The 27,211-nt window shown below is 36.9% G+C and overlaps 2 protein-coding genes and 1 long non-coding RNA gene across 8 annotated transcripts; 2 read left to right on the top strand and 1 right to left on the bottom strand.

Moving 5' to 3' along the window:
* Window positions 1-2,497: 2,497 nt before the first annotated feature.
* On the top strand, window positions 2,498-6,427 carry LOC137748175 (autophagy-related protein 101). The gene is made up of 7 exons (XM_068488282.2): window positions 2,498-2,717; window positions 2,817-2,853; window positions 3,607-3,692; window positions 4,214-4,309; window positions 4,478-4,643; window positions 4,742-4,907; window positions 6,019-6,427. Exons 1-7 carry the CDS (start codon window positions 2,685-2,687, stop codon window positions 6,092-6,094), a joined length of 660 nt encoding a protein of 219 aa, XP_068344383.2. The 5' UTR covers window positions 2,498-2,684; the 3' UTR covers window positions 6,095-6,427.
* A 6,406-nt stretch (window positions 6,428-12,833) lies between these two features.
* On the top strand, window positions 12,834-14,147 carry MES10 (methylesterase). The gene is made up of 3 exons (XM_068488501.2): window positions 12,834-13,309; window positions 13,508-13,648; window positions 13,736-14,147. The coding sequence occupies exons 1-3, from the start codon at window positions 12,908-12,910 to the stop codon at window positions 14,015-14,017; spliced, it is 825 nt and encodes a 274-aa protein (XP_068344602.2). The 5' UTR covers window positions 12,834-12,907; the 3' UTR covers window positions 14,018-14,147.
* Window positions 14,148-16,106: 1,959 nt separating this feature from the next.
* LOC137748405 (uncharacterized) lies at window positions 16,107-19,563 on the bottom strand. 6 transcript variants are annotated; one of them, XR_015956707.1, is made up of 8 exons: window positions 19,163-19,417; window positions 18,891-18,998; window positions 18,637-18,735; window positions 18,396-18,502; window positions 18,082-18,211; window positions 17,907-17,974; window positions 16,315-16,822; window positions 16,107-16,139 (listed from the first exon to the last, which is right to left on the bottom strand). It is a non-coding gene; the product is annotated as an uncharacterized LOC137748405 (long non-coding RNA). The 6 variants fall into 6 exon arrangements; XR_015956710.1 differs by having other exon boundaries at window positions 16,315-16,372; window positions 19,163-19,413; XR_015956709.1 differs by lacking the exon at window positions 16,107-16,139 and having other exon boundaries at window positions 16,227-16,372; window positions 19,163-19,412.
* Window positions 19,564-27,211: the final 7,648 nt, after the last annotated feature.

Here is a 27,211-nt window from a genome sequence, read left to right on the forward strand (position 1 = left end):
TCTTTCTCAAAGATGTGTCTCTTAATCAAAACATTTTTTAATTAATATGTTAATTAAAAAGTTAATTTGAAATTAAAATTAATGAACTCTGATTAATTTTAACTTCCAAGGCCCAAGGCCCTTGTCTTGATTAATTTAAATTAATTATATTAAGCTATATTACACAAGCTTAATCCACACAACCATAAAGCTCAAGCCTTCAATCCATTACCAAATGGTCCAAATCGTAACTACTAGTATAAAAGACAAAACATATATAAATGCCCTTGGGAAACCTATGTTCCCCGATGTGGGACATGGAGTCTCAAAACACCAACAATACCCTACATTTTGAGACAACTATTAGGTCCTAGAGAAACTAAGATACGAGAGTAAACAATAGATGTGACATACATCAGAAGAGGTGTCATTTGGACTTGAACCTACCTTAGTATATACTTATCGAATTTATTAGATGACGCAATGAATATAAAATCTTGAATTGTTCATCTCTGCAGTAAACCAAGATGATAAGAAAAACTAAAGGATATATATGATTACAATATTGTGGGTTACAATATTCAAGATTGGTATTGCATGTATCACTTTCAACTAATTACTAGAGGCACAAATATGAAGGATATATGTGGTTGGTTTCTTCATCTAATTCTGTCTTTTTATCATGATTCATTTCCAACTTTATTATTTGATGGCGACATTACTGTTTAAATTTTTTCCCTTGTCAACGACAACATAATACTGACTTGTTCGTACATATTGATGTTACTATATGACATTTAGTCTCTTAACGTGCGCAATGATGAGTCCAATTTTGTGTTGCTCAATTTGACTGTGACTACTGTATTACTTATCTAATTTCTTAACTCTAACAAAATGAGCACATTAATTAGAATAGGACTCCACAATGATATGAGTCTAATAATATTATCTCACGCCAATCTATTATCTGTGTTTGCACTCTTCAAGGGATTGTCTAAGATACCTTTTCACAATTTAGCATACATTGGAAAGATGTATTTATAGTCCTTAGCAAGGTATGGGAGCCCAAATATCAACGAAAGTTAGTACCTTTTTAGATGCAGGCAGTTACTACCAATTCTCAAGCATCAATTTTCAATGGGTTCTTTTCGAATCTACTAGCTGTCCCACTACAAAATGAGGCTTAAGACGAAAATGGAATGAGGGTTTTCTAATTTAGTACGTTAATATAATTTTTTTTCAAAGCAATATGAATTTCAGGTACATCATATGAGATTTATGAGAATTAGAGTTTTTTTAATTTTTTTTCCTCCTTCTTTCTAATTAAGGATTTAAAGTGAGGTGCAAGGCGTATGCCTTATTTGTCTTGCCGCTTTGCTGCCCTTGAGCTAATTTTTTAGTGGATGCTTAACAGATTTAAGTCACTCTTTTGGTGTCATTGTTTTACTTGTTTAGCTTCTCGTTGGGGTTTTGGTTGTAAGAGGGATATTGTCTTTAATTTGTTTAAAAACCATCTTATAGACCCTTACACAATGAGCCAGTTTGCAAGGCCTTCATTACTACAGTTCAAGACAAAGGTCCAAGGTCTAGGGAGGGCGGAAGTTGAGAGTTGAACGCTTGTAACAAGCATGACAATTAAAAGTACTTTATCACTGAAACTATGATACTTCTGACCACCCCATCTTGAGATGAGAAGAATTAGATAATACTTAGTACTCATTAGTGAGTGTTCGGATCTCTTCCACCAAGACCACCGGGTCAAGTAATTCGGGCTTTTCAAATTTCATCCAACGGCCCACCTGTTTTGATCCCTTAAAAACTGTAATAATTTTTTACCGTTGGATGAAATTTGAAAGGTCCGCATCACTTGATCCGGTGGCCTTGATGGAAAAGATCCGGAGAGGATCTCTTCTCTATTCTATGTACTCATTTTTCAATTTGACCCCATCAAAAAATGACATGTGTTCCTTGTTTTTTAAAGCCCAAGAAAAATTAATAAGTATGTCCATTATTTCTATGATTATTGACACTCTTAAATAGTCATCATTATTTTGTTTGAAAAAAATTGAAATGATATGAGTGTAAGAGGATTATTTTGGTTGAATTAGAGCGCCCACAATTTACCTTACAACATTTGTTTTTGCAGTTGCTAACTTGCTATTGCAGGTGTGAGTATAACCACATTAGTTAGAGTGTATGTGTTCTGCCTAAATCTGAATTCGAATCTCCATCCCCATAAATAATTTAGACTAATTTAATGTAGAATATTGTCATTTCAAATGGAAAAGAAATATGGAGAGCCGAATGAATAAATTTGTGGTTCAAATAGAACCCATAGAAACAACATTGGGCCTACTCCCAATTGGAGGAAAAAACTACAAGCTTCATCTTGAGTCTTGGCCCCATTAATCAAGCCCAAAAACCACCAAAAAGGCTAAAAGAAAAGCCCAAATTTAAAATAAAGTTTGCACCTCCTCCTCCAACATCGCCAAGTTAAAATCCGATTAAGATAGAACTTACAGTAGAAGACTTCGATTACTTCAAAACTTAACACAAACACACACTCCGATCAAAAACGTAAAAGCGTTTAACTTACGCCAATCGCTCCCCTCACCACTGCGAAATTTCCACTCCAATTCCTCGCAGAAATCTAGGGTTTCCTTAATCGCTCTGAATCCCAATTCACTGCCATCGCCGAGCGCACCATGAACTGTGAAGTTTGCCAGCTCAAAGAATTGGTATGATTCTCTCTCTCTCTCTCTCTCTCTCTGTTTTTTTTTTTCTAATTTAAATAAATAAATTTGTATTTGAAAATTGGAGTTTTACTGCTGTTTCAGGAAGTCGAGCACTTTGAGATACGGGAAGTTCTGCGCTGTAAGTTAGCAATAAAAAATCATACTCTCTTTTACATTGAATTTCAAGTTAATCAATTGAATTTCAAGTAATTTAATTTGTTTGGTTTTTGTCAACTTTGTCTGTGTATATGTATTAGCTTATGTCTCTGTACTACTGATATCGAAAACTCTGGAGCTTAAGGATTTTAGTACGTAGAGATTGTTTGAACAATTCAACTTCGATACGTGTTTTAGTATAATTGATGTTAAAGTATGTATCTTTATGTAAAGTAATGTTTGCTTAAGTGAGGGAGTGTGTGTTTTCATTCATATTTGTATTTTTAGTTTTCGGGTTTGCAGTGGTCTTCAGTCATCTTTTTATGATTCAATAGCGATATTGAATAATGTAAACTGTACTTCAAAAATCTATGGTTGTAATGGAATTGAAGAACTTTGAACTTTTCTTTTACATACTTTATTGTGTTCTCTGCCATCGAGAAGTTAAAAAAAGAATACATGTTCAAGGAATTGAGCTTGCAAGTGTGAAAATTTTGTTGCTGGTCATTTCTTAATGTTTAGTATAGCATGATCAACATAACAAATGGGTATTTTTTTTGGTCTTTAAAGCCATCTCAGTTCAGGTCTATTAGGTTTTCAGATTGGTTTCTAAACAATTATATTATTCTTCTCAGTTCTCCTCTAGTTGCATATAGGATGCATGTTCCTGCACTCACTGTGCTTTCAGTATATTTGTTTTTCACGTCAACTTACAGAACTTTATGCTTGAATGTAGGCATACTTCACACAATTGTGTTTCATCGGGCTTTGGGTCTTGTGCGGCCCAAAGATGTTGATTTAGAACTTTTCGAAATTACATATGTAAGTACTTTCTATGCTCTATATATTGGTTTCTTTTGATTCAGACCTTTTCAAAATATCATTCATGTACATGCATCTTAGTTAGCAGCAGTTAACTTGGAATGATTTTTTCTTCTCAGTTTATTTGTCCCAGCTTATTGGATGAGTGAGAATGATTATAGGGATCAACATTGTTGTATTGCATGACTTTTCCCTTTAACCAAATAGTACTGTGTTTTGACATGCCCAACTGAATTATACATTTACCAGCATGCTTTTCTTGGAGCACGAATGCCAACTGAAAATTCTTACAATCACAATGAAACTTCAGCCGGAAATTAGTTTTTTCATCATGTTTGTTTGTTTGTCGAAATTTTGGCATCAGATCCTGTGTATTTATATTTTGAGATCAATATTTATGATTATAATGCTTGCGGATTCTAATCATCCTCAATGTGGGAGTGGGATTGAGCTGATGTGTACATTCTGATCTTTAGCCTCTGATATGTGTGTATTGTGTGTAAATCTTCCTTTTTGTGTAGGTGCAATGCGGAGATATTGAACTTGAGAAAAAAATAGATGAGAAGATTGAGCAATTCATTAGTTGGGTAGAGAAACACCCAAACAAGAAAAGTCAGGTTTGTGCTTGCCGTTGGTTTTAAGTAATCATCCAATCACAAGTAAATTTATCAATTCTAGGAAAGATAATTCTTTTACAATCATCATTTTGAATCACTTGTTTGATTTCTCAATAAATATTTTTCTGAGAAAGTGTCCTAAATTAACTGCCATGATTTGTGATGCAGGTCTGCTTGTCTTTCTTTGAAGTGAAAAACAAACAGCCAAATTGGTTTACGCACAAAAGAGAAAGGTTATACTGGGAACAATGGTATATAAATTTGAATGTGACCCAACACCCGAAAGCACATTCGGGCAAATCTCATAATTCTAAAGTTGTAGTTGATCCAGGAGGTACAATTATCGTGTACTGAATGTGTATTCTCTGATACTTCACTTTCTGGAAGCTATGCTGACACTGACCTTCATATTTGTTTGACCTATGAGTGCAGAGAGTGCATTGGACGAGAGAATGGCTCGCAGATCAGCACTTGAAGCATCTCTTCATGAGGTTTTGTTCCAAATAATAAAATTTGTGAATGAGAAGAAAGATCATGTTCCCCCGATACCACATACTGAGGGTGTAGTCTATTTCCCTCATGAAATTGCTATCCCAAGGTTGGTTCTGCATTTATGCATTTATCTTTTGAAACTTGGTACATATATCTTACATCTTGTCTTTGAGTGAATAAAAGGAATATATAATCATTGACGCTAAGAATAATTGTTGATATTATATAATGTAATTATCTTTGTAGAATTTTGTCAAGGCGGAATGCGTTTGGTATCATTGACGCTAAAGATAATTGTTGATCTTATATAATGTAGTTATCTTTGTAGAATTTTGTCAAGGCAGAATGAGGTTGGCAGTTATCTGATGCCATCTATTGCAATGCAATAATTTTACTGGGAAATGCCTTGCTGCCAGAAAAGATTTTTCTGTTCGTGGAAATAGAATTTTATGGTAGTTTAATATATGCACTGACAATTTTATTTTTCTTTTAATTGCCTTACCTCAACTAAACTTTCCTTGGTTATATATGCCAGTTGTTTTTGTTCATGGTGTTGGAAAAGGAGTTCTGTTTGGTCGATAGTATGCTCAGTGAGAGAGCCAGATTGGTTCACTACGCTCATTTAGGTTGTATTTTGTCATGTCTGTACACTACACACGTGAGCAGATGTACATTTCTTAGCATGTTACGCAGGGTTGTATGTCTGTCTGCATGAAAAGGTACGCAAAAAAGTCAAAATGAATGTCAATACCATAGAGTCATATAGACAGTCCAAATAAACACATGATCAGAGCATTCATTGGCCATATTGACAAGTTGAATTGGCGACGTGCTTCACATAAAAGAAAGGTTAACACAGTTGTGGACTGAGTTTGATTAAAACATAGGATTTAGGAATTAGTGTTGTATGAATCGGTTGAAAAACTGTACGTTCTGAACCTCAACCCTGATGTGGATCCAATTTATTATGACTTACATAAATGTGACTTTGTCAAACCACTTTACACGTTCCATCCATCTACCAAAACCAGCGTGCTGATATAGGTTGGAATGCGATTCTAGTTAATGTACAGGTGAAGCCTATGTCTGCGTCCTAGTTTCTTAACAAGAAGTTGTTATTGTTATTGGTGCTGCTGTGATTGTTATGATTGTTTTAAGAAGTTTCTCTGAATCTCATGATTAGACTGCTGATTTGATATTTGTGTTGCCTTGGTCAGTTCCTCGGATTCTGCATTTGGGATGGACATGATCAAGAGGATGCTGCATACTGGCCATCCAACCATGCTTAGCTGATTATCTGCTTTTGTGAGCATATAACGCGTTTTTAATCTGCTCCAAAAGTAAGTCAATTTCCATGTTCATGATGACTCGAAAGGTCCACGAATGTGTTAAACCGATAATCTTTTATGAGCAAGGTTTGTTTCTATGTAAAGTAAACTCGAAGTGCATAGATTGTTATTTTCTTTATGTAAATATTCCCTTCCTTCACATTCTATCTCCATTCATGTGTGTTCATCCTTTTTGGAGATTTTTCAATCCCGGTGCATGGCAGCTTAAAAGTTTAAGTTGAAACTTTGTATATTTTAGTATTTTGATTGAAGGACATTTGTGGTACACTATCACTCATAGCTATGTGTACAATTTTAGTTTTTCCCTTTATTTTTTTGCTTTTTAGGTGAAACGATAGCAATTTTTGGTCTGCAAAGATAAATGCATTAATCTAATAGTAGGTTACAGGCCAACTTAAAGGAAGTCAAAATAACCCAAATACATTGGGGGAAAACAGATACATAAAAGCTAAACCCAATTAAATAAACCAAAACGGAAACTCATATTCCTAATTTTCAACTGCAGAAAGCAGCGTTCGCTGTTGTCATTGCCATGAAAGTCTTGCCAGTAGCTACCGAAGCAGCAATACTAGTGAAAATGACCAAGTGGTGAAAAAGACATCTCAACACAAAAGTACCAAACCCGGAACAAGGACACCGCATCCATATTTCTTCACCAAAGATGCAGAACCAAAAGATAGTCATCAAATACAAATCTCATTCACGAATCCCAGCAAATATATATAAACATAGTAATACTTGGATAGAAGCTGAGGCTAAGGGGATATATAAAATACCCTTATTTTGGGCGAAGTTGCAATACACTTGGCATCGATGGAAATCCGGCAAGTCGTCTTTTATTTATTTTTTTTTTGCGCCGGGGGGGGGGGGGGGCGGGTTGGGGTGGGGTGGTGGGGTGGGAGGGAAATAAAGTTGGCAACCATATTTGGCTCAAGGACACTAAGAAAAATTTCAGAGGGAAATTGAGAAGAAGATCAAGAGAAAGAGAGAAAAAGGAGAACAAGGAACTTCCACTGGCACCCAAGCCAAAAGCTGGGGCCAGCGGCAAAAAAGTTTGCAATGTTGAGAAATCAAAGAGAGAAAGTCCCACGCATTTTCTGCTAGAAAAAAAAACTTGTTAATTGGTGATCATGATTCATAAACGATAGCAATTTTATTAGAACTGTAACAGGGCATCCTATTAAATTTATTAAGTTCTGAACCAAAAAACTTGTCCAAAGCAAAAGAAAAAAAATTCACCTTGGCCAATTTAATAGCCTTTATATCGATCAATGTGTGTGTGTGACAATTAAATAGCCTTTATATCGGTCAATGTGTGAGTGGGACAAGTATGCGAAGTAGAAAATCGATACAGTTAGCACACAAAATTTGGAGAGTTTTTAATGCACTTAGAACATAAGATGATACATTACGTGACATAATATAAGTAAAAAAATTATATATATTTTCAGTGTCCTCTTATATTATGACATGTGTTGATTTGTGTTTCGAGCTACTGAACAATTTCTTTAAAAGTTGTACAATCTTTAGACCAACTCCAACAATGACTTTTAATCTAAAATTCCCTTTTTTTCCCCCCAAAAACTGACACACCCTGATCCAAAAATTAGGGCGTGCTGGCCGTCACATGAGGGTGACGTAGCCAAGTGCGCAATGCGGAAGTATAAGAGTGAAAATACGAGAAAAATAAAGTTGACAAGATAATTTACAATAAAAAGATTAGTGAGTGATAGCGACAAACATGGAAGGAGAAATGCAAAGTAAAAGTTCAAGTATCCTAGGTGCAGTCCAGAATAAACAATACTACACAAGCGTTAACTAGAAAGTCCTACATGGAGGGTGCTCTGTCAGAAATGCCTCGATGCCTCTTTCGTCACCCACGTCCTCGCTACCTAAAACCTGGAGGGACGCAAAACAGAAAACGTGAGTGGGCAAAAACAAAGTTTGTTTTTCAAACCTCTTTAAAACCCGTATACTTTCTAGAAAATATTATACGTACTTGTATATTAAATCATGCTAAAACGATAAAGCTCAAATATGCCATGCCAGAATATGTCTTGTCAGAATATTCAAACAAATAGTATAAGCATCAAGTAGGTGAGATAAAACAATCAAAATATGCCGATAATATCAGTACGTCAGCCGGAGTCACCTAAAGTGACCTGTATGGTTGAAACCATAGCTCCTCAACCACTATCCTGCAGACGAGTCGGAACCACCTATAGTGGTCTGTACGACAGGCTAGTGTATATAAATACGCTCAACATTACGATCACGTGAAGGCTGTGCGATGTATCGCAAGTCACCTATGAGTCGAAACCACCTAAAGTGGTCTGTACGACAGGCTGGCACCTGCCTTGGATCCAAGGTGAGTATATGGTGCGAGAGGTGAACGATCACGTGAAGGCTAGGCCCTACTCTGGCGGAGCACAATCATCGAGGTGCAGGAATATAAGCTATAACTCAATCTCATCAACACCACATCTATCACTAACAACATACACACTTGACTTACCTGAGCGTCCACGGCACCAAAACATAACCAACACAATCATAATAATAATATCAACGATATTCGACATGGCATTTCAATTATAAAACCATTAAAACGTAATTTCTGGAAAGATACCAATATATATATATATATACTGAAAATGAAAGCCCAGTCACTGATACGTAGAAGGATCGTAAGCCCTGAGCCTTGTATGGTTGCGCTCGTTCTCCGGATAGTCCTCACCTATATGCAAAACAATTATAAAACCATCAATTTAACGCACATAACCAACCTTAGGTAATAACTTCTCATACATTGCTCAATTAGGGTGTTTGAATATACCAACAGGCTTTACTCAACCTCACGAACATCCTCATATTTTTAAAATAATTTTCTGACCTCCTACGCGTCGCCACGCGCCGGCTAAGGCATGGCCAGACGTGCGGGCACGCGTGTGGAAACCCTAACGCCGTAAGGAATATTTCGTTAAAACCATAACATAAGTTAACGGCCATTACCTGACGCCGTTAGAATATTCCGTTAACTCTAACGGAATATTTGCCTCCTTCTCCGGTGAGCCACGCCGGTTGCCACCGTCTGCAACTCGAAATTTCGTCGGTTTCCGGAAAAACTTCAAAGCTTAATATCTTCTTAATTTCTCAACCAAATTCCATGAAATTTGTACCAAAATGAAGCTTACAATGAGTAGAACAAAACCTTACCACTTTTGGAACCTAAATCCAATGAAATCTCGCCAGATGAACCTCGATAATCCGGTCAACCCTGCAACTCGATGAACTCGAGCTTCCCAACATCACTTCAAAATTACTCCCTAAGCTTCGTGAAGACGTCCTAAAGCTTCCTACAACCTCAAAACTCAATGAAACCTCCGCGATCACGAGTGCATGAACAGTGCACCAAAACTGGGTTCTCGGGTTTTCGAAGGTTTCATGTCCTAAAAATGGTATGGATAAGTTCCTGGGCTTGCAAGGATTCAAACCTTCAATCCGTGCGTGGAAAGTTGGCTTCGAAGTTTGTCCGTACACTTGCAAAGGAATGGAAGAAATCCAAGAAAGAGAGAAGGGAGAGAGAGTCATGGGAAAGAAGGAGATGGGTGTGTGTGAGTGTGTGGTCTAGATGGCAGCCCACCAACCAAAACAAAACAAACAATTACAACGCCAATTAATGTTTAGGGGCAAAATCTTCTTTTACACCTACGATACAAATAATTTGGGACGGGCTGTCTCAAAAACGCACTCTAACCCAAGACCTAAAACTAACCTAAAACCTAAAACCTAAAACTAACCCAAATACCAGCCCAAATTTAGGCCACAAAGCAAAGTGGACCCCAGCAAATGAGATTGAAACCGGGCTGTGAAGCCCACTGCCCAATTCATGACTCGCTTACGCGCCCAAACGCTAGGTCTTTCCCACCACAAAAACATACCCATGTGGGGTTGTTTCCCCGGTGTCAGATCCATAAGTAGCCCAACATCTACTTTTCTTCATCCAATGGCTCCATTTAAATGGGCCATTGTTAATCCAACGGTCCAGGTTCAAATTATTATTTTTTTGTTTTATATTTATATATTTATTGAATCCAACGGCTCAAATCGAATATAATCAAATCTAATGATAAAAAAAGATCTAACGGTCCAAATTTAAATCCAACGGCTAAAATATTAAAAAAAAATTATTTAACTTAAAATTCAACCAAAAACTCTATAAATACGTATGTATTTGTTCAAACATCCACACAAAACTCACTTTTCTCCTACAATTCTTCCAATTTTTCTTTCTACCATTTCTTCTCATTTCCAAAATTTTCAAGATGGCAAAAGAGCATGTTAGAGGTCTTAATTGGACCTTTGACGAAGATATTGTTTTATGTTTGGCATGGATTTCTATTAGCGAAGATGGTGCCGTTGGTACGAATCAAAATAGAAAAGTTTTGTGGGGTAAAATCGTTGATAAGTTCCATGAAAACTCCAACGCCGGTCAAAGGGAAGTTGGTGGTGTTTATGATCGGTGGAAGATTATCAACAAAGCGTGCACCTTGTGGAAGAAAAGCTTGGAGAGAGCCATGGATGACATGTCTAGTGGAAGGGGCGCCTAAAAAATTGTGAGTTTCTTTATTGATATTTTATTTGTCAGGTACATAATAGTATTTTACAACTAATTATTTTTATGTATTTGTTGCATAGGGTGACAAAGCAATGTCAATTTACATGACAAGAACTACACCAAAAAATTAAGCTTTTATTGCATCATGCTTGGAACATCCTCAAGGATTGTCCAAATTGGAGAACCGATGCGAACCAACAATGGGGAATATTATTTCATAGTGAAGCCCCATCCCCAAATGATGTCAATGAAGGTGTGAATTTTGCCGACAATGAAGGTGTCGAACAAATGACCCCAACTTCTTTTGCAAGGCCCCTAGGTAGAGATAAGCAAAAGGAAGTAAAGAGAAAAGGGAAGTCCCAAGATCTAATACATGCACAATTTGCTAGCAAAATGGTAAGAATGAATGAAAACCATATCTCTCAGCAAGAAGAATCGGCCAAAATGCGTTTGGCCATGAAGGAACAAGGGGATAGGGAGCAAGAAAGGTTCGAAATTAATTTGATGATGGAGGACCTTGACAAATACACTCCAGAGAGGAAGAAATACTTACGTGGTAAGCAAAATGACATTTTACGAAGGGATGCCACAATGAGTATATTTTAAGATGACGATTCATCTCAAGACTATCACCCAAGTCCATCACCAAGTCAAGATGGTGGATATCATTATTAAGTTTATGTGGTTTATTAATTGTCTTTTTTATTTTTTATTTTTTATTTTTTAAGTTTATGTGGTTTATTAATTGTCTTTTTATTTATTATTTTTATTTTTATTTTATTTTTATGTTTATGTGGTTCATTAATTGTCATTTGTATTAAGTTTATGTGGTTTATTAAATGTCGTTTGTATTAAGTTTATGTGGTTTATTAATTGTCTTTTTTTTTGTTTTTTTAATGTTTATGTGATTCATTAATTGTCATTTGTATTAAGTTTATGTGGTTTATTAAATGTCGTTTGTATTAAGTTTATGTGGTTTATCATGATTTTCATGTATTAATTTAGTGATTTTTCAAAATTTATCGGAATTTAAATATTTTTAGGTTAAAATGTTCATATAATTAATTTAGGATAGTCTATCTAATTTTTTTTTAAAGTTAATTTAAAAAAAATTAGCCTTAATTCATTATTTGATAACCTCGAGCTAAAATTTTAGGTCAGAAGGGTTGGAGCAGAAAAACTATTTCTGGGCTAAAAGCTAAATTTTATGGGCTAAATATTTTTAGGTTTTAGGTCACAATTGGAGATGGTCTTATGGTTTCTGTAATTTTATGGACTCTCTGCCACCTTATTTCTCTGCATATTTTTTATGTCAACATTATAAAATATTGTGTCAAAAGATAAGGTGACTAAGAGTAATTCCCTTTTAAAAGAGTTTTTTTTAGTATTTCTCCACTATAAATTCAATCGTGCCAGCTATATGTTCAATTACTTCAATACCTGTACAAGCTTCTATCTTGATGTCAAGTCAGATGTCGGGTATAATAATTCCATCGCACCAAGACAAATTTCCAAATAATTTCAAATTTTTAAAGTTTCTTGACAGGTATTTGAATGTTTCCTCCCCCACCACTGAAAATATTTGAGATTTAAGACGCCAGCTTTATCAGTTATACGAACAGTCTAATAAGATTGGCACATAATTTGTATCTTTTGGGATATACGTGAGACCGAGATTTTGTACCATACAATTGTTTCCATCACGTGTGATTATATCAATTATTTTTGTTCAATTTATTCAATTTGAAAGAAAAAAAAAAAGAAAATGACAACTCGTAATTAAATAAAGGGGTGATTCTTCAACAATTTGAAAGTTTCCAAGACGTGACAAATTTTCCTTCAATTGACACAAAGTGGATTCTAGCAGAAAGATTGAGAATACAGTTAACAAATATGGAAAGAGAAATTATATTCAAATACTTCAAATTATTTGTAAATACCTTTTTATTTTTTTAATATTTTTTGACACACTACTAACATTTAGTAAAAAAAAAAATTAAAAATTAAAAATTAAAAATATACGTGAAAAGTAATTTGAAGTGAGAATACAATACCTCATTTGGAAAGAAGACGCGCCTGCCATCCATATCCTTTGGCGTCTGCTTCTGTTTGTTTCCTTTTCTCCTCATTGTTGTATACATGTTCGCACTGCTTTCTCATAAGCTACTATCAAGGAATATGGAGAATGCAAAGCACTTCGTTTTGGTTCACGGCACTTGCCATGGAGCATGGTGTTGGTACAAGCTTGTTGCCCTACTCCGACACGCCGGCCACCGCGTCACCGCGTTGGACCTCGGTGGTTCTGGGATCCATTCCAACCAGATTCATGAGGTCACTTCCATTTGGGATTATGTCCAGCCATTGATGGAGTTCTTGGGTTCTATTCCTGAAGATGAGAAGGTGATATTGGTAGGTCATAGTTATGGCGGCCTTCCTATGTCTTTAGCCATGGAGATGTTTCCTCAGAAGATTTCGGTTGCAGTTTTTGTCACAGCCTATTTGCCTCATTACACTTTCCCCCCCGGAGTCCTCATACAAGAAGTATATGATTTTTGCATTTATGTTTATATTTTGATTCATTTGTTACATTTCTGCTTCAAAAATGCTGATCGATGTATTTGGTGTCGTTTTGATAACCATCTTGTTTTGAGGTTAAACTAGCTCAAAATTGAAATGGTTGTCAAACAAGCTCTAATTTTCTTTTCGCTAACTTTTTTGTTTATGTGATGGAAATCAAAGTTCTTGAAAAGGACCCCAGCGGAGTCGTTATTGGATTGCCAGTTTACATTTGAACAAAATAACCCGGAAAATCAGTTGACTTCAGTCCTGTTTGGTTCACAATATATGGCAGCCAAATTGTACAAGCACTGCAACCCAGAGGCTAGTTTTCTTACCTTACCCCAGATTAAATCCTAGTGTCCCAATGGTTGATTAAAACACAGTCGTATTGGTTGTCTTTGCATGCAGGATCTCGAATTAGCTAAAATGCTGACAAGGCCATCTGGGATGTTCTTGGAAGACATGAACAAGCAAGGGTTGCTTACAGAAGCGAAATTCGGGTCGGTAACTAGGGTTTTTGTATTGTGTGAAGAAGATGAGGTGATGAAAGAAGAATTTCAACGGTGGATGATTGAGAATGGTCCGAATGCAGAAGTGAGATTGATTAGAGAAGCTGGCCATATGGTCATGCTAACAAAGCCTATAGAACTTTGCCAATGCTTATGTGAAGTGGCTATGAAAACACCATAAGATGTTTTCAAATCTTATCTGTTCTCTTTTCTAACTATTGTAAAGGGCACACTTTTGTCCTTTCAAGTTTTTTCACATTGCTACTCAATGTTCTACAATGTTATCAATTTCAACCTTCTGACGTTTTTGATTGTATGTTTTTCCGTTAACTACTTACTTGACTCACTTCCAAAAGGCAATCAAACACCACAACATCTCGTTAAGGGGATTTTTTGAAAGAAATTTATTTCCCCTGCACAATTTGGGTCTAACACAGAGAGTCATTGTCAAGGCAATTACCTAGCTAACCCTAACGAAGGTCTAACCGAACATTACTCTTATCAGATAAAAAAAAAAAACGAGGGGAAAATATTCTGCCGAAAATGCCCTTAACGAGATGTTGAAGCGTGTTCTCATTGTCTTTCGATTTATAGGTAAGGCAGTCAACGGAACATCCAGCTAAACACACAATAGGATGAAATTGGTAACATATCAAAATTGTGTAGCAATAGGAAAAATTCAAGTCATGGACATTTTCAAAAATCATGTAAAACATGGAGTACGGTTTCACATATCTCCCTTTTTGTGTGGATAGGGGAAATAACAGCTACACGCTTTTTAGCTCACTTACACACTTATTTTTATTTTGATCATCAAATTGAATAAACTAAAAGAAGATAACGCATAAAATTAAATAATGGTGTGTAGAAAGAGAAGAGAGTAGTGTGAATATGATTTTCCCTTCAATATATAATGTAATCTCTACTATGTAGTGTGTTGTTTAGGTACATATAATGAAATTATGAAAATTTGGCAGTTGATGGATACAGAACAAGAGCATGATCATGTGACAAAATGCTATTTTCATCCTAGTCTCTTTCCAGTGTTGGTGCATGCACTAAATAGCTAGGTTGCATTGAGGCCACTGATTTTATATGGATAACATCCCAGAAAAAAAAAAAAAAATAGTGACAAATACATGTGTCACGCACATACAGGTCATATGGAGTATAAGTCGTATAATTTTAATAAACGGAAATGGTAAAACATATTGGGTCTACGAAAAGCTCTTTAGTTCTATTAATGGATCCAACAATTGTCACATGTATAAAAAGCAACTGTCACATATATAAGCATGTGACTTAAGAGTGTTTATTATTCCAATTTAGAGTTGAGAATATTATTCTACGTCAAAAAATGAATTATTATTTTAATCGCTGTTAACTGATTGGAGTTAAATGCTCACATTTTAATATTAGCGTTGCAAGTCAAATAATGTTTTTAACTTTTTAGTGAAGGATTGTCAAAGTTGGAAGAAAAATTAAAACGTGTAGTTTTATTTGGAAGTGCGTCTCTTCTCTGTGATCGTTGATGGGTTGAAGTAGTCACTAGGTGGTGTCCAGTAATAACATGATGTCGTAACCATTATCTAGCCGCCAGCACAGTAATCGTTAGGAGTGTGTTATCCACACCACACATCCCATTTTACTTCTCACATGCTTCTTGATAATTTATGTCTGTTGATCTTCTTCAATTCATCCGATCCGACGGCCAAAAATTAAAAAAATGTGTGAGAAGTAAAATAAGATGTGTGAATATCACACTCCTAACCATTATTTAGCCGCCAGCAAAATGGACAATGATAAAGTGATAGAAAATCTTGTCGTCAAAAGAATTGTGATTTGGATATTTTTCCTTTGGGACACCGGCCTCAACTTATCAAAAGAAAATTTCAAAGAAAATCAGATAATGCTTGGGTATTTATTGACTATGTAATTTGAAGATGATATTTGGTTGCGGTTTTTGAAGAGAGGCATTAGTTTTAGTTGGATTTTCAAAAAGAGACATTAATTTCGAGAATTATGGTTTGTTAGTCAGGCTTTGGAAAAGAGGTTTTGTCTAGTTGGTATTTCAAAATGATTAGCGCTAGTCCTAGTTGGGCTCGAAAAGAGGCATTATTACTGACATATTATGATTTGTTAAGCTTTCGAAAAGATCAACGTCAGCATATCAATAAAAAATTCAGGATATCAATGAAGATTTCATGCACGTGTGACTCACTAAATGCATGGTACCACTTGAGGGGGGTTTTGAATTTACTTAGTTTGAATTAGGTTTTACTAGCAAGATTGCCCGCGCGATGCTGCAGGTTTTAAAGCTGTATAAAACGTGTCAAAATCCTAAATGAAACATATACTAGTAATGAGGAACAACATAGGTTTCTAGGGATGGAGTACTTTTTATATAAATGTGAAAATTTATTTATAATCTTATTTACAATGAGGAACATAATTGACCGGGGGTGGAGTAATATTTACATGAGTAACAAAATGTGTCCATGGGCAGGGTTCTGCATTAGGTAGAGCTTTCTCCTTTCTTCTCACATGTAGGTTTTGTTTTGTCAGTTACATAATTGGAAAAAACAGAAAGTTGTTAATGTACGTGAATAACAGTCTTAGTGCAAATGAGAGAACAAATATGGGTGTGGTTTGAACAATAGATGATAACAATGAAAATAAGTTGGAATAGTATTGCCTTATTTAAGCAAAAAAAAGCTCCTAAACTTTACAGCCTATATGAATCCAAGTTGCCACTCAAACTCAAACCAATCAGTTCAATCATGCTCAAACTGATTATGTGTAATACGAAAGAAAAAGAAAAAGTTATAAATTATGTTTAGCACACGTGTAAATCAATACTAATTATATAAGTTCAAAGTTTTTATGTGAGTGAGGAATATGCATTTGGTCGTTTCTTAGAAACACTGTACCAAATTCTTCTGTCCCCAATTCCTCGTCTTACACCTCAAATCCAGTATTTGTATTCCTAAATTGTCCACAAAAAAGAAATTTCAATACGCGCAAATAATGTCACAAACTCAACAGTTGATATATTCTTTGTTCACACAACTTATAACACCAACTAAAAGTGGTGAACCACTAACTTCAGCACAATGACAGAGTAACAAAACTTAAACAAAGGAATAGTATATGCTGTGAAGAGGCTGTTAAAACTTGTAAGAGTCAATCAATAACAACTTCAATTAATACATAGTTTGTTGTAATAGGCACATGAACATATTCAAAAGAAAATTCTAGTTAAACCTAGAAAGTTTTGTATTGAGGATTGTGGGTTTATCAATGCAGTAGAAGATGGTGGAAAAACTCGTATGCTTCCTCTCTGTCCTATTAAAATCTGATGAATAAATTGTAGCCTAATAATTACCAGAACTCCTTAATTAATCAAGACATGTTCAAATTCACACTAAAATAATAATTGGTTCCGGACCCACGATTCATCAAAATTCATGAATTATGACCCAGATTTTGAGATATTCATGTGAGGGTTTTCTTACATGCTTCTTTTTCTATGTATGAAAACTAAAAGTCAAACACTGTCAGCAAAATGAATGCAAATTATACTAAAAACAGTGAGAAAAAACAGAAATTATATATAAATATATATATATACACACACACACACACACATATATATATATATATATATAGAGAGAGAGAGAGAGAGAGAGAGAGAGAGAGAGAGAGAGAGAGAGAGAGAGAGAGAGAGAGAGAGAGAGAGAGAGAGAGATGGCAGAAGCAAAAAAGCAACAATATTATTTGGAAGAACGAACATACTATACATATCTCCTTTTCTTCTTCCCAATTTATATTTACTTTTCCCTTCTCCTCCTTCAAGGGTCTCTTTACTTTCATGGTTAACTTTTTACTGTAATTGTCTTTTATCCATGATGAAAAGCACTTCTAATGCTAATCTCCTTGTTGGCTCAAACCATGTGGTATATTCAATCCTTTTAAGCATATCTACTATGGTCGTCTAAAATAAGGGATGAAGAAGGATGATGGGAGCAAGAAATAAAGGAATGAAAACAACTTAAATAAAATGTTTTTACCCTTCATTTTGTGCAGTCCTTCTATTAGATTTCTTTTTCTAGATTTCTCCAATGCATTTCTACTTCCTCTGTAACGCAAAAATGAAAAATAAAAACTAAAGATATGAAATGCTTATAAAATAGGCCATACATTTTCATGTCCTAGATAAAGTTCCATGTTAATGGCATTACTGACCGTAATCTTTATGGGCATAATGGCTGACGTACTGGTGCGAGGATATGTTGGTTGGAACTCAAGGAGTGCTCCGTTGGTTTTAGAGCCAGGTCTTCCCAAGGTACATGGATATACAAATCCTACCTGGAGACTGCATAGGAGGGATAATGCATTCAAAGACTTTAGTAATTCACTTTATAATGAGTTACATATTTGATATTTGTGTCAAATTCATATGAGCAGTACTTCTAATTGTGTGTATGTGCGATTGTGCGTAAATGTACTAAAATCAAACTCAGGTTCAAGAAGATATAGAATATACTGGAAGTCGTTACCAACAGAATTCGCAGAGGATTCACTTTATGACCCGCCTAGTGCTGATGGAACCAAAATTGTGAACATCGTTAAAAGCAGCCTTCAGGTGAGTCTTATGAATTGCAGACTAAGCAATGAGATTTATGATGTATTCAGATATCTCAACAAATTCAGTTGAAAAAAAATTATATTCCAACAGAAATAATATTGAAAACACAAATTTGAAAACCCAATTGCCATAACAAATAATGCAATTATAACCTTGCAAGAGGAGAACATGGTGAGTATTGAAATCGGAGCAGCCTTCTCGACAACCTCATCTGGTAACTTGTTAATCCCTTCATCAGAATCACACATTATCTAGTACCAACCAAACCAAACAATTAACTAAAAAAACCATCAACAAAAACAACAACAACCAAGCTTTATCCACTTGGGGTCGGCTTAATTAAAAAATCCAAAACTTATAAAATTTAAACCCTAACTGTTGGGAATTTAGATTGCAGGCAACCAACCTCTACTTGTTTTCTGCCCGTTTGTGTTCAAGTTGCAGACTTTTAGTGGACGCCATCCTGATGGAAAGACTCGTTTGCGCTCATGACAAAAACAGTGCAGCAAAACCTCTACACATGCCCAAATAAACAAACATTACGTTTAGCAAGTGGTTCATTGTTGAGGGCAATTGACAAATGCAACAAAGAAAAACTACAATCTGTGAAAAAAATTAACAAAAACTAAAATTTCAAGCAAGAAAAATGATGTTTTTTCCTCCTGTAAGGGACCATACCAGTATCCGATTCAATCGAGGGTTTTTGTCTTTTTTTTCGTTTTTTAAACTTCTGAGTTTTTCTGCTCGGATTCTAAGACGACCCACGATGGTGGTGTCCATAACCCCTCTGTGGATTGTTGTGAATGTTAATGGGGGCTTTGTTGGGTGGGCGTGGAAGCCCAAATGGGCGAGCTTGGTTGGCCAATAGTTGTGCAGAAATCAAACGATATCGGCGAGGATTTTCAAGATTCCGAATCTAAGGAAGAGAAAAGAAATCTACCTTTGGGGACATCTGAGTGGTGGCGGTGGACGCTGGAAATGAGAGAGAACTGAAGAGATTTTTGGTTCTTGAGAGAGAGAGCTGGAGAGATCAAGAAACCTGTACTGGAAGCAATAGAAAAGCTTACCGCGATGACCAACACGTGGCCTTATGCTTTCGAAAAGGGATAACGACAGCTGGAACTCAAGGACCATTATACCCACAAGTGTACACAGGGATAAAACTGCCATTTTACCGTTAAGATTGAAAAATAAAAGGGCAAACAAACAGCAATACAGGGGCTAAAAATGTAAAATCACTGTTAATAAACAGTGTTCATCAACTGAGTTTTAGTATCTATAATTTTTTTCTTGGTAAACTCACGATTCCACATAATGAGTTTGAGGGTGTTGGAAAATATTAAAGAAAAATAGGCCAAATTTTTTTCATGATCATTGTGGTGAGACCTTAGTTTTAATCTGACCCTAAAGTGAAAAAACTATTAATCATGGCCCAATGGTCAAGTCCTTTAGAAATCGTAGGCCGAATTATAATTTCTTTCAAAACTCTATCCCCATAAATGGGTTAAAAGGTCAATTCCGTTCATTGTTATAGAAAACTTAAAAAAAAAACGCACCCACCCATCTCAGCAACGAAACTGTTGGAGTATACTAAAAAAGTAATTGACGCTACAACACATAATTAGTTATTCATGGCAACCTAATGTCGAGTCGTCAATGACAAAGGAACGTGAGAGCGTATGTGGGTCAAACACATGACTTTACAGCAGATTAGGAAGGTTCATTAGTGTTTGGGCCGATTCCAAGGAATACCTTAAGTTATAGGGACGAGACCGAGGTTTCAATTCTGGCATACGCACATTGCGGATCTTAAGTCCTAATGATGTTCCCAACCATAATATGAAGATACATGAATGCACAACAAGGAACCTGCCATCTTCTAGGTAATCATAAAGGTAGATATTCCTGGAGCCCATCGAAAATCTACCTCCATAAATCTTTGCCCAAAGCAATATACTTGAGATACATAGGAGCGATCATGTCTATATATGTAGAGTTTAACAATTAGTTCCATGCTCTAAATTACATGATCTGAATATAGTAGACAGAAGAACAAAATTACATTGTAACCATAACTAAGGTTCAAAATATATGTTGTATGAATTCAAACATATTTTGATTAATCTGGCTACCTCGAAAGCCATTACTAGATGTCACTATTTAGTTTGTGGAAAAAGTGAATTAGAATGATTTCTAATTATGTAAAATCTATGAAGAACTTATGAGAAAGATGGTTTTGGAAATGTGTATATACATGTTGTGATTAACATTTACGCTTGTTCATGGTCGAAGATTTTTGAAAAATTATGGGACTTGCACTGTAGTAATTCGCGCGGAGCATCGGGAAAAGATAAAAATGAGGGCTGGTTTAACTTTATAAGGTATGGCAACATCGAAATCCACAAAATTGATGTTGGGTTTCTAGGAGGGCTGGTTTAGGTTCAGCAACCGAACCTAAAAGTGGTTATAAAAAATTGAACAAAAATGTTGGAATATGAGGAACAAAAACGATCCCAAATCGAAAATTGGTAATCCTGAAATTTTTTTCTAGGTTTTTTTTGGATTTGTAAACCAAGATCTCTTAGGCCAAATTCTAAAATCATTCCCCAATTCTGTAATTCATCCCCAAAATCGAAAATAAAAAAAACTTGAAATTTTATCCCTAATTCGAAAATTAAAAACCCTGAATCTTAAAATAGAGGGGGAGTGAGTTGCAGAGAGATATAGACAAGATAGAGAGAGAAAGAGACGGACATTGACGATCGAATCGTGAGAATTGACGGAGTTCTACGTCGACGACTGAAATGAAAGGGGTTTTCATTGAGCTATAGGCGGACGAGAGAGAGGTGACCGATGTTAAATCAATAGAGGAATGGATGGTAGAAGGTCGAGAAAGAAAGAGAGTCTGTGCAAGCCAGAGGTGGAAGATGAATTTGGTGGGACTGAACAAAAAATAACAAAAATGTATAAAAGATAAAAATGAGTGTGTGAATAGAATTTTGAATTTGAGTATAGATCCTAAAGTGGTCGAAAACAAAAATGACTGGGCTGGGCCAACCTATCCAGTCTCCCACGTAGATCCGTGCCTGGTTGATGTTTAGGTTGTAAAACATGGGAAGACATGGCCGTGTAGTGGAAACTTATTAGTTTGTAATTAGAGTGGAAATTTCTTATATACATACATTTAGGGTTGGCGCAACCTAACTTTCTCATCTTTCGTAGGAATTATTTTTCCCTTCGCCTTGATATTTCAATTCCCAATTAGATGCTATGGTATTCCTTTGTTCTATGACAACGTTTTAGATGCACTGCTTTCTTTTCTTGTTATGCAATATGCAGGGATCATGTTTTGTTAAGTCTGATATTGTTCGCATGCTAAACTGAAACCTTAACTATTATTTTTCCCCTTTTATAAAAGTATTTTTAAATAGATTGGCGGTGTCTCAATTTGGTGACAGGGGATGGAAAAATATTACGTGAGCTAGCTCACTCGTTTCCTATCAAGGTCTGGATAAATTTAGAACTGAAGGATAAGATGGTGCGGGTTGATGCACACTATGGCTGTCTACCTTCAACGCAATTTGTCGAGAAGGAGAAAAAGCAAATTGACACATATCAATCCATATCCTCAACTCCCATGTTATTTCCAGCCCAACCATGGATTTCAACTAAGAAACACACACTTAATATCACTTAGAGTTCAGCCTAGAAAGAAGCTGTATCACACTTTAATTTACAAACAAAGAGCTCAACATGTGAAATTTTCCCCTTTATGAGGAAGAAACCCTAATTCAGGAGACCCAATACTTAAATACCATTGTAATTGCAGTTCTTAATCCACAATCATGCGATTGTATGAAACAAAATGAAGAGCCAAGTCAAGTCGGAGATCAGGTGATAAATCTATAGAAAACGATGACATCGGGGACCAAGTTGGGAGGTGTTACGACCCGTCCCTGATTTTAAGCTATTTTAATCTTGAAGGTGTAAAATGACCAAAATGCCCCTAGAACGGTACGTGTTGACTTTCGTTGACTGGTATTTGTGACACATATAAACTATTTTTTTAGCGTATTTTCATAGTAATCGTTGTTACGAACGCGTAGGTACAAGCGGAATGAGAATCAGACTTCAAACAAAGTTTTTACGGGACAATGAATGCAAGGGCATTTTCGTAAATTCACTCTATTTATGGAGAATTCTTGTAACATCCCACATCGCCCAGGAGAATGGATCCTCTATGCCTTATATGTATATTCCTATCTCTATCTAGCACGAGGCCTTTTGGGAGCTTACTGGCTTCGGGTTTCATAGGAACTACGAAGTTAAGCGAATAGCGCGCGAGAGCACTCCTATGATGGGTGACCCACTGGGAAGTTCTCGTGGGAGTTCCCAGCAACAAAACCTAGGGGCCCAAAGCGGAAAATATCGTGTTACGGTGAGCCCGAGATGTGGTGGGGGCTCGGGCTGGATGTGATAATTTGGTATCAAAGCCTAACCCTGGCCATGGTGTGTGCCGACGAGGACGTCGAGCCCCTAAGGGGGGTGGATTATAAGATCCCACATCACCCACGGGAGTGATCCCTATATGTATATTCTCATCCCTACCTAGCACGAGACCTTTTGGGAGCTCACTGGCTTCTGGTTCCATCGGAACTCCGAAGTTAAGCGAGTAGCGCGTGAGAGCCATCCTATGATGGATAACCCTCTAGGAAGTTCTCGTGAGAGTTCCCAAAAATAAAACCTTGAGGGTGTGGTCGGGGCTCAAAACGGACAATATCATGTTACGGTGGTTTCTCTGCAACTCTCTCTCCCTTCTCTGCGCTGTCCCCCTCCTCTTTGAAAACAACACACACATACCTACACATACATACTCACATGGTTACACCTAGTCGCCATCTCAGCGAAGGAAGGAACTGATACCAGTCTTCAAACTCGTAAGCTCGGGGAACCACAACGATGAACCCTCGACCTTGGTAAACTTCAAGACTCTCTCTAATCTTTCTCTTAGATCGATCAAACTCTAGTTAGGACTCATTTTAGGTGCTTTGGTGAAGGTTTGTAGTCAGGAACAACTCGGAGGGTGTTTTCCCAGTTTTACCAGTGAGTACGACGGCTTTCGAGCCAACTTCCGGCCAAACCATGGCGAGTTGACCGGCATGCAAGGTATATCTTCATCTCGTCGAGTACTACAACTTTCCTTTTTGTTTCACCTAATTTCGTTGAGTATTGAAGAAGTTATATCTATTTGAATCTTACCCAGTTTTCGGTGACCTCCGAGGCTTTCGAGGCGTTTTCCGGCCAAACCACGGTGAGTTAGATGTCATGTAGGAACCATTCTCTTCGTCTCTTCGAGAGCTACGATTTTCATTTTTGAATCACTCGATTTCGTTGAGTATTGACAAAGTTATGGACGTTCAAAATTTGTCTAAATTCCAGCCGAATTCCGGCCTTCTTCTCCAGCGTGAAACTCAGCCCAAGAAACCTTCCAGGCCTTCGGGTTGTTCCTGCCAAGCCCAAAAACTTGCCTTTTGGGAGCTCACTGGCTTCGAGTTGCATCGGAACTCTGAAGTTAAGCAAGTAGCGCGAGAGAGCAATCCTATGATGGGTGACCCACTAGGAAGTTCTTGTGAGAGTTCCCAAAAACAAAACCATGAGGGCGTGGTCGGGGCCCAAAGCAAACAATATAGTGTTGCAGTGGTGGAGCGGGCCCGGCATATGGTGGGCCCCGAGTCGGGATGTGACAATTTGGTATTAGAGCCTAACCCTGGTCATGGTGTGCCAACGAGGACGTCGGCCCCCTAAGGGGGGTGGATTGTAAGATCCCACATCACTCAGGGGAGTGATCCTTATATGTATATTCTCATCCCTACCTAGCACGAGGTCTTTTGGGAGCTCACTGGCTTCGGGTTTCATCGGAACTCCGAAGTTAAGCGAGTAACGCGCAAGAGCAATCCCATGATGGGTTGACCCACTGGGAAGTTCTCGTGAGAGTTCCCAGAAACAAAGTCGTGAAGGCGTGGTCGAGGCCCAAAGCGGACAATATCGTGCTACGGTGGTGAAGCAGGCCCGGGATGTGGTAAGCCCTAGGCCGGGATGTGACAATTCTTTTGGTTTGTTTGGGTTCCAATGGGACTCACGTTCCTCTCCCATTTTCCAAAACTCTCTCTCCCTTTCTTCTTTCCTTCAGAGAATCAGACTTGAAACAAAGTTTTTACAGGACAATGAATGCAAAGGCATTTTCATAAATTCACTCCATTTATGGAGAATTCTTTTGGTTTGTTTGGGTTCCAATGGGACTCACGTCCCTCTCCCATTTTCCAAAACTCTCTCTCCCTTTCTTCTTTCCTTCAGAGAATCAGACTTAAAACAAAGTTTTTACGGGACAATGAATGCAAAGGCATTTTCATTAATTCACTCCATTTATGGAGAATTCTTTTGGTTTGTTTGGGTCCAATGGGACTCACGTCCCTCTCCCATTTTCCAAAACTTTCTCTCCCTTTCTTCTTTCCTTCACATGTTTTTTTCCTCCCTAGAGCCACACACAACCATCACAGTCTAACGAGTTTTAACCCCATAAAAACCATTATCTTCATCATCTCTAGCTCACCACAAGTTCAAAGACCTCATTCTTGCTAGAAAACATGAAGCCGAGCCTCGAACCCTCGACTTCGACAATGCTCACAAAATTTTGATGAGGTTTTCTTATTCAAGGAGTAGATGTGAGCAGTTCCAGAGGCTCTAGAGAACAAGCCCAACTAGAGGAAGACTTCATTGAGCACCAGATTTAGTAGTCGTAACAGTAATCACATCAGACGTCGAGGTACATTCTAGCAGCTCTGACATATTCCTACGAATTATGGTAATTACTCAACTTATTCATAAGACTTATATTTGGGTAATTATGCTCTGAACCCATTGTTTTGCATGTAGTAAAGGGTATGAGATCCATTAGGTGTGGCCCTTCGAGGATTTGTTGGAATAAAGGTGGTTGTTTGCAGGTATTTTAATTGGGCTCATTCCTATTTTAAGGGAAGCTCTACCAAAATTTCGATAGATTTTAATAGTTGAAAACTTTAGTTATGACTTCATGCATATCAAGGCTTCCTCACCTATCTAGGTGATGGCCAATGCGCCTCAATTTTGGTGTTCAGTAGACATCAGGGTCAGGGTGTGTTAGGAGGGCTTACCTTGATGGTGAGGTCAAGATGGTGAGCCTAGTCGAGTCAGAGACGAAGTTTGGCAAGTCAAAGAGATCACAATGAAGGAGGTGCTCGTGGAGCACGTGAGAAAAGGGAGGTGTATCGAGGCCAATCAAACCAAGGGGCCAGCACGACGACGAGTAAGGTGTCAGATGTTCGACGTCGAGAGGAGAAGATTCTAGTTTGGAAAGTGATCGATAAGGTTGAGGTATCAAGTTTGAACTTTGGAGTCTAGGGACTGGAGGTAGGGTACGAGTTTAGACTCTGGAGGCATGATGGGACGAGGGGTGTATTAGTTTGGGTTAGTGTAAAATATAAAACGACGTTGTTTTAAGGTTTAGATATTCAGTTTGGTTTGCTGTCCTAAGCTTTGAACGCGGAACCGAATTAATAGAATTTAGTTCAGTTTGGTTTCTCTAATTTTGTTTGATTTTTCTCGATTCAGTTTTTTCTGATTTGATTCAGTTCGATTTTATTTTTTATTTTTCGAATCTACCCTACATCTCATGGTATACTCCTTATAAATCAATTTGCAAACGGTATATGCCATGAGATGATACCTTATCATTTCATACCATTGGAATATTTAACATTTATTTTTATTCACACTGAAGTTATCCGAACTCGTTCCGGTTTTGAATTTCCTTGCAAGGCAATTTGTTGGTTTATAAGTGATTTCCAATTACATTTAATATTGACTCGACTTTTCAGAAGTTGGAAACTTGTCCTTACGCCAACTTGACCCACCAACCAAATCGATTTCCTTCTTGAAACGGTGCTACCAACTTGACCCACCAACCAAATCGATTTCCTTCTTGAAACGGTGCTACCAACTTGACTTGGTGATATTGTTAGGATGAGGAGTCAACTGAATATTCTTTCCAACAGACTTCTTTGTTTCATCGGTAACTTTTGGCCTCTGTTGGACTATTAGTTCTAGTGTGCTTGTACTTAGATGCTTCTAGAAAAATATTAAATCTCCCTGACTTAAAACCCAACCCTTACTAATAAAGGAAGTATCATCGCCAGTGATGGCTGTTGTTAGACTGGGCATCACACAAGATAATTTACATTTTGACTCTCTCTTAGGCAAGTGAATTGGAAATAGAATGAAATGGGTTGATTGCAATCTTATTTATAGACAACCAAAGGGTATCACTCAAGTCAATGGGTATAAGTCTTGTCAAATTGTTGTAACCCTTGTCAGAGGTGTAATCCTTTATTTTAGAGTTATATTTCTTGGTACATTTGTTGTACTCGGTTCACATATTAAAGAGATGTATCTCTTTATTGTGAACTAATGCTTTTTTTTCTTGAGTTACACTTCTTGACCAATATACGTATTACATAGATGCATTATTTCTTTATAAGTAACAACTTTTTCACCATGAGAGACATAAAATTACCATATCACCACATAGACCACAAAAAATTTCGACCAAATTCTTTTTTGGGGTAGAATAAATAGATATTTTATGTTATTACTTTAAATTTAGGTTTCCTTGTCCTTGTGAGCTAATGATTA

Source organism: Pyrus communis, chromosome 2, assembly GCF_041283825.1.
Source record: "Pyrus communis isolate YQ-2024b chromosome 2, ASM4128382v1, whole genome shotgun sequence".
In the NCBI taxonomy this organism is placed as follows: domain Eukaryota; kingdom Viridiplantae; phylum Streptophyta; class Magnoliopsida; order Rosales; family Rosaceae; genus Pyrus; species Pyrus communis.

Excerpts from the sequence above, each read along its gene's own strand:
- LOC137748175 (XM_068488282.2), top strand. The coding sequence starts at position 2,685 with ATGAACTGTGAAGTTTGCCAGCTCAAAGAATTG. Across the intron at positions 2,854-3,606 it reads GATACGGGAAGTTCTGCGCT|GCATACTTCACACAATTGTG; the intron begins GTAAGTTAGCAA and ends GCTTGAATGTAG. Across the intron at positions 3,693-4,213 it reads AACTTTTCGAAATTACATAT|GTGCAATGCGGAGATATTGA; the intron begins GTAAGTACTTTC and ends CTTTTTGTGTAG.
- MES10 (XM_068488501.2), top strand. The coding sequence starts at position 12,908 with ATGTTCGCACTGCTTTCTCATAAGCTACTATCAAGGAATATGGAGAAT. Across the intron at positions 13,310-13,507 it reads CCGGAGTCCTCATACAAGAA|TTCTTGAAAAGGACCCCAGC; the intron begins GTATATGATTTT and ends TGGAAATCAAAG. Across the intron at positions 13,649-13,735 it reads ACAAGCACTGCAACCCAGAG|GATCTCGAATTAGCTAAAAT; the intron begins GCTAGTTTTCTT and ends CTTTGCATGCAG.